The 7,721-nt window shown below is 46.2% G+C and overlaps 1 protein-coding gene across 5 annotated transcripts in view; it reads right to left on the bottom strand.

The window, feature by feature from the left end:
- The window catches only part of NPTN (neuroplastin), a 46,795-nt gene that overhangs the window by 1,829 nt on the left and 37,245 nt on the right, over positions 1–7,721 (bottom strand). For 2 of the 5 annotated variants that reach the window (XM_072345998.1, XM_072345999.1), the window contains exons 6-7: positions 596–617; positions 50–123 (exon numbers count right to left, since the gene is read on the bottom strand). In XM_072345998.1, coding sequence (XP_072202099.1) covers positions 63–123; positions 596–617 — 83 coding nt within the window. In that variant the 3' untranslated portion in view covers positions 50–62. The remainder of the gene's footprint in view (positions 1–49; positions 124–595; positions 618–7,721) is intronic. The other 3 variants (XR_011904905.1, XR_011904906.1, XM_072346000.1) reach the window with 2 other exon arrangements.

Here is a 7,721-nt window from a genome sequence, read left to right as displayed (position 1 = left end):
GGAGGACTTTAGTCTGCGCGTTTCTGAGATGTGTGCAAGTCATACTTACATGATAAGCATTTTTAATTTGTGTTTCTCTGGCGTAAGTTTTTATCTTTATGATTGTTTGTAGAATTGGTTTTCCTGGGGAAAGAAAGCACAAAAGGATAAAAGATTGACCAACAGCAACCAAAGCGTAGGAAGGTTTGTACATAGTTACACAGCATTCCATTCGTCCCTCACCCCAACTCCTTCAAACAATATTTGCTTTGTTGAGTAAGGACCTGGCAAACTGCAGCTCTCTTTACTGCACGGCTACCTGACAACAAACCCAGCAGCCACCATCCCCAAGCACCAGCGATCCAAAACCAACTTAGATGGCTTTTTTGGTGCCTCTTCCCCTGGCAGTTTTCCATCCCTTGGCCAAAACACAGGAGAGAGATCAACACAGAGGCTTCAAGGAATGCTTTTTTGTGTTTTATATTATTGCTTTTACTCAGTGATACAATATGGGGCACACTGATCCATATTAGGGCATCAACATCCCATAGAACATGTCTCTTAGAACACTGCAGATTAACCCCAGCAATGCTTTTTCCCCCTAAAGCACACTTACATTGGCCCAGCTGGTTCATCATCTGCAGCAAGAGTTCAGGTGCAATCCAGGGGAAGACAAAGGAAGGAAAGAAGAGAGAGTCAGTGTCTGTACAGCACGCCAGCTAAACCGCAAACAGCAAACCAATCTATCTACAGCATTAAAGGCCATTCCGCTCAGTAGTGCAAAGATTCATGGAGTTATTTTCAGGATTTGAGTTTTAATGGCAGGTATGTCGCTTCAATGGTTTTAGTTAACACTTTGAATGCTGGTCATGAAGAACTGCAACTGTAGCGGACAGATTGTTGCAACATGGTCAGACTCATCTTGTCCCCAAGTTCCAGTGGTTCAATTTTATAAAAATAGATGAGAAGACAAACCAACGTTTCAGTTGTAAAATCCTGCTGTTTGTTTTCTGGGATTCATTTTTTAAGCCATCCTTCAACTGCAGGCGGTTCGTTATCGGCATACACACAACAGGGTATATATGCCATATGCTCATCTTCCACCATGGATGATAACAGCCTATTCCCATTTTTCTCAAAATCTAATTGGAGCAGACCAGGTTAGGAGGAGATGGAAGGTTTGGAACTCGATTCCAGTACCCTGCATTCAGCCCTCGGACAGCAGTCTGAAGGGTGCGCAGCTCCCACCGCCAGGACAAACCCCGGTGCTGCAACACTTCCAGACACAGGCTTCAGCTCGAGGAGACTGACAGCCTTGTTCTGCCTGAGCCTCCTGGTCAGAGGCCAAAGGAAAACGCTCTCGTTTAAGAATTGGACAAACAAAACGACTGCCAATGTTTGGCATTAGCTCTTTCGTGGCCAATTGAACATTCTTCAAATTAAAGGAGACCTTATCTTTCCCCCAGTCTGCAGCACAGAAGACAGAAGTGCATTTAAACGGCAGTACAAAGTAAATCCAGAAAGTCGGGGTAACGCTCCTGTAGAAGGATATTTTGAGGCACCAATTCACCACCTGCTGTTTTAGCATCCCACAGTCACCTCCTGCTGGGGGGATTTTTCACTGAAGCCTTTAGAAACTCTCAGCAGGATTCCACAAGGGGCTTGGTGCACATGAAGCAGTTATGGAAGTTACAGTCTGAACAGTGTGGGCATCCGCATGAGCACACGCCAGGAGTAATGTCTGTCAAGCGGGACATTACTCCACCTGTACCTTCAAGGCAACGGATAGGCAAAGCCACCGCTAGCACGGACAGTGACCAGAACGAAAAAATATTTCAACAAAAATAAGGAACTAACCACAAACCAAGAGCTTTACAGCCAAAGAGAACATACTAGCGACACACCAGTGTCCACAGAGGTCCATTACCAGCAACAGTACACTATCGGACAAGATACAGTGAGAACTAGGACTAGTAAGGACAACCAGACATCAATGTGCTGTTGTATATACAGTGGAGATATACAGAGACACATCAGGTACTGGAACACAAAGCACAGCGGAGTGAATCTAAAGGCTCCTTCCACCAGCATCTTTTGATTCACAAAAGATTTCAAGCAGGCTGGTGCAGGGAGCCTGGCACGGACAGCGAGCCCTTCGCCCCCAGCCCACGCTGGAGCACTACTGCTGCCTGTTGGCCTTCAGACCCTCAGCTCAGCTTTCTACAAGCCCAAGTGATATCTTTGAGAGTTTGTTTCGCTGAACTTCAGTGATAGCAAGCTGCAGGGTTAGGATACAAGTCTTCTTTCGCTATGAAATAACCATCTGATCTTCCTGGTGAGGATATTTAGATGTGCATTTCCGATGGCGTGTTCAAAAAAATCGTAATTCACATCTATAACGGCTGCCAGCAAAGAGTTTCCCTGACAAAGACCCAACAAAACGCCTATCAGGGTACTTATGGTTACGTATAAGGCCACCACGTGCCCCATTCCCTTCTATCACCTACATGGGACCGAGGAAAACTTGTTTATGTGTTAGTTACAACCCCGGTCATTCATATCACTCCTGAAAAAGCATCCCCAATACAGTACAGACAGAGATCGAAACCTAAGCGAAATCAGGGGGCAACAGAACAACAGGAAGAATAAGTACGAAATCAGGTTAAATAAAATAGATTAAAAACAGCAAACTGAAATCCAAATTAGTTGTGAATGTGAATGAAGAAGTTGTAAGAAAAAGTGTTAACATCATGACTTGTGCATTGTGTAGACTGAAGCGGAGATTAAACAAACTCCAAAGCATGCAGATCTCTCACTTACCACCATTTTTTAAGGGTATGATGCAATTGAAGGGGGGGAAAAAAAAAAGAAGTCATAGTAACCGACAAATATCAATATAACTCAAAAACCTTTATGCCAGAAGAGCTGCCCTAGAGCCCGATGTCGCTAACCCAGACGCATTTAAAACCCTTGGCCATCGAGAACACGCCTCCAATGTGCTGCTTCGTTCCATCCCGCAGCTGCGGGGCTCCTGAAATGCTGCCAGGTGAAGCAATCATTTCACAGCTGACCAAACCAAGCCTCCTTCATTCGTCAGGAATTGGTTTTTCAGTTGGGGAGGGGATCTACAGAGTCCAACAGATCACTGTTTACATAATAAAGCTTAAGGTAGGTATAGCGATTATCTGCTTAGCGTTGCCCTGAAATAGCAGATTTCTGAACTGGAAGAATTGCTACTATCTTTAGCACATGGTGTACGGAGTGTAACCAACCCTTCCAGGCAAGATCTCTGGATGTTACAGCTCTGCAATGATCTACACACAGATCAGCTGTAGCCCCCTCTTGCATTGACTGCCTGGAACACAACCCGCAGGCTGAGAAGCAGCCGTACATCATGCAGGGCCGCCCTTCGCAACACTCCTCACTCTGGCACGAGACCAGGACCCACCTTGCCAACCACGAGCTGCAGCTTTACTGAAGCACGGAGCCATGGTCAATTCCTGCTCGAGCGCAGGTAAGGAGGAGCCAGCATCCGCCGTATGACTCCTTACAGTACGACATCCACAGCTGGCAAAGCAATTTGTCAGAACTACTACAGAAGTTGCTGGCGAAGTCTTATATTTCAACCAGCTAAAGATTTTGCTTTCCGAGAAGAGGAAATTGGGCCACGCTTTGATAACTTTTTAAGAAGGACATTTGTAAGAATTTGATTGGGTCTGTCCAAATTAAAATGAAGCCCTGCACATCAGGTTTGGATGAACAAGCTTCCCTTTTGCATCATTAATTACACGAGTGTTGGAGGGAAGGCGGAAGACGTGGTGAACAGAAGAACCCCCATCCTGCTCCATAGAACAAGCCAATAAAGGTTCAGCAGTTGCTCTGAGATGGAATGAAGCAGAAGGCAACTACAACTCTCTGGCCAAGGTTACTTACATCAAACCCAAGGACTTCTGCTCCTATACCAGCACTAACCAATCAGTACCAAGGCCCATGGAAGCCAATTCTCTGGTAACTGCTACGATACAACAGTGCTTGCTCTTAGGTATGGTTTATAGCTACAGCTTCACAGTGTGCCTGATCATTTTCTCCCTTGGAGAACTTTAAGTGTGGGAGAGAAAGGTGCAGGTAACAGGCAAAAACAAAAATTAACTTCTTACAAGGTAAACTGTGTCAGTGAAAACATTTTGTTCTTTCAGTTACTTACAGTAATAGCAGGAACAGGGAAAGTCAAGGAAAAAAAAAATGAGTATTAGAAAGAATGTGGGGATGCGGATGGAACTCCTGCACAGCCAGAGCAGAAATGTATTTATGGAAAGTCTTTGCATCAAGCTGGCAAATGTGAAGGGAGGAATGGAAAAGCATGTATTGTAACCCAGGTACCTTATGGCTTTGGACTAAGGAGTATGCAGAGTATGGATTTTCAAGTAAAAACTGTTTACATTCCTGCAGGGGAATGTAGCCAAGGAGTTTTTACTTTCTACTTACCCCAGAACACACCCTTTACAACAGCATCTTTGCTAACTGTAGGCTAATTTGATCCAACCACAAGAAAAAGCACTTTCTTTAAGCAAGTTTGATGCACTACAGCGAGGTCACACTGGCCAATCTCTACATCTATCAGAAATCAGAAGCTTACGCTATACCACAGAGGAAGAAAAAGCTATTTACTCCCTTTGATTGCCAAAGGAAGTCCAAGCAACTTGCAAGCTGAGCAAAATGCATCAGCAGTCCCCTGCTGGGACGATCCCCACTGTGCATGGTCCCCATGTGCATGCAGTGAATGCCAGCACCTCTGGCCTCGGCATGCCACGGTCATGCAACTCTCAGCACCAAAAGCCCCTGGAAGCTGCGTGTCACCCACCCACCCCAACGGCACCAAACCTAGCTGCTCTCCAGAAACGGCACACGGTCTGCATCGCTTTGCCTTGCACAAAGCAGGTCAAAACCCTCATTCAGAAGTGAGGCAGAAATTCAAGCACAATTTCCCATCTGTTCCTCCTTGCAGCACATAATTTGAATGCGAGATGCTGACTGCAGCCACCCCTCCTCCCACGAGGACAGAAAAGCCCCCCATCTGCAGGCACGTGGGCACAGAGCTGCCCTGGGCGCCCACTACTGCCACCTCTGCACTGCACAGATGCCACGGGCACAGAACTTTTCCTGCCATACAGCAGCATCCAAGGAAACAGACATCTGAATTATGTGAAGGAGGAAATATCAGCAAAGGAGCTACTGAGCAGCCCTGTTCTGTGGCATAAAAAGCAATTAAACCAAACAGAAAAAGCAAGGGTCATGCAAAAACTGCAGTCAGGAAATGCCAAAGTTAAAGGACCGTCCTTGCTCCCAGAGCACGGCAGTGCTTATGATGGTGGCCGCAGCTTCTGCACAGCTCTGAAACCTGAGCAGCCTCACCGTGCAGCTGAGCTGTAAGTTGAGAAGTGCCCCGGGTGTCACCAGGTGCCCAGCACCACACCCTACTGAGGTGGGTATGTGTGACACACAGGTAACTTTGAGTCTGTGGAACACAGTGATGAGGGAATTAATTCCACTGACTTCTATTTGGGCTGGGTAGGTAGAATTCCCAAGAGCTCAGGAAAGCACCTTCTGGGACAGAGAGAATGTTATTCTCCAAGCAGCCTCACCCCCACCAAGAACTAGGCGCTTCTGCTCAGTTACCCTAAAGCCTTTTGTGGCATACCGTCCAGAATTGTTTTATTTTTCCCTTATTCAGAGGAACGTGCTGGTTTTTATCATTGCTTTCTTAAGAGTACTGTGAATAAGTCACTGCTGCAGAAGGAAGGGAAGGGGACCAAATCAGAGGATTCTCTCAGTGAAAAGCCCAGCTGGACATACGAGACATCCCCCTTCTGGGGAGAATTAACACTTGGAACCTGAGAGAAAAGAAAAGAGACCACAGCAGCTGCCAAATTATATTTATGCTACGTAATGTGACGTTCAGACAAGCACCTAATTCATAGTCTGCAAGGCACCCCATCAGCTGCTCCTTGGCAGTACTGCCGCTGCTCACTGCAGCACGCAGAGGCAGACGTACTGGTTTGGAAACGCCAAGTTCCAACTCCAGACAGCACCACTGCATTCAAACATTAACTTTGGCATTTCATAACTAGGTATTTAAAGTAAGTGACATGAGTGTTTTACTTCGGATATTCTCCAAGTGTGGAAATCAGCCGACTATCAATGATTTCTCACACAGGCAGCCATAAAAAGCCCTGACTCTTAGGGCGTTTCCCACTACAGTATCGCAGAATGCTTCAAATGCATCGGAGTGCAAGATTGTCCAAGCAAATGCAGGACTCAGGATGAGCTTTTTAATTGAGATTTTTATGCTGATTTTCTCTCTCCATCCAAGCAAACCTAACACATAAACAGCGGCATTCAGCATTGAATTTTGTCCTTCAAGAAAGTGGGCAGAGAAAACAGATGGGCACCCCAGAGCATCATCACTCTCCAGGACTCCAGCTGAGCTGCCTTTCAAATAACAGCCAACTGAGCAAGCAAAGTCAGTGACCTCAGTTACCTGGCCCATCATCTGGGACACCTCCATCGGAGATGATGAGCCTGGAATCCTTCAGACATCCGGAGAGCAGCCAGACCAGCCAGGAAAACTTCAGCCACAGAACGGAGCCCGAAACAAACCCCTGTGCACGCTTCACCTCTTAGTGAGGCTTAATTGCCCTAACACGCTCATTGCATTGCAATCTGGTCAAGACAAAGCCAATTTCCACTGGATTAAGGCCAGTTTATGCTGCTTACAGCAAGGATTTCCATATTAATTTGTAATTGTTGATGCTTTGTTTCAGTCCCAGCGAAACTTCTCCAAGTGTCAGTTTGAGAAGCACAGGGAACTATCAACAGCTACCGAAAAATGAGGCAGGATTCTCCCCAACAATCCTGACACCAAAGTCGGGGCAAAATGGCAGAGCAAGAGGAGAGATGCACGTGAGGATATTTAAGTGCTTCTCTGAAATACGTGTCAAGTTTTCTGGGCTGGTTGAGAGCCGCTCTGAGGACAGACTGCTGGCCAAAGAAACCCCCTCAGCAACCACAAAGCTGTTAGTAGCAGAGGTACATGCACTACACGGTTTAAATGCTGCTGGCTACACACCTGGGAACAGTTTCAATGCATGCTCTGTAAGAAGTTAGTAAATGCCACCAAGGTGGTTAAGATCAAAAGCTACTTTCCTCTAGGTATGCACTTATTTAAGAACATTTTTATCAGCTCTGGAAGTGATCCAAGCCTCAGCCAAAGAATGAACATTTCTTATTGTAAGATTTCTTTTTCCATTCGCTAAAACGCAACTTGGGAACAGCGACGTTGTTTTTCCCAAGCTCGACAAGCAGATCGATGTTCCAGCAGCTATGCTTTCATCCCAAAAGGCAAACGTCGTGCTGTGCTGTTCCTGAGCCCTTGTGCAACCCAACAGCGAGTCACTGCTGCACAAGCTACAGCACAGCTGCCTTTGGAAGCTATCTGTGGTGCTGCAGGGCTTGTCCAACCCAGGAAAAGCCCAATGACTCAGTGCTTCCCCGCACTGACTCAGCGTGTTCCCCACTGCAGCACCTGCTCCTTCTTTTGGACACGTCACGTTCCTACAGCAAGCAAGATGGCATTACCAGCTGTTTCTCACAAGGATTCCTCAGAAAGTTTTCTTGATAAACACTGTAGTAAGCAACTAGGTGTCACTTCAAAGCATTTTTGTCAGAGGTTCTTTCAAATACTC

Source organism: Excalfactoria chinensis, chromosome 10 (genome assembly GCF_039878825.1).
Source record: "Excalfactoria chinensis isolate bCotChi1 chromosome 10, bCotChi1.hap2, whole genome shotgun sequence".
Lineage (NCBI taxonomy): Eukaryota > Metazoa > Chordata > Aves > Galliformes > Phasianidae > Excalfactoria > Excalfactoria chinensis.
The sequence above is the reverse complement of the archived record's forward strand: the minus strand, read 5'-3'. Positions and strand labels throughout refer to the sequence as shown.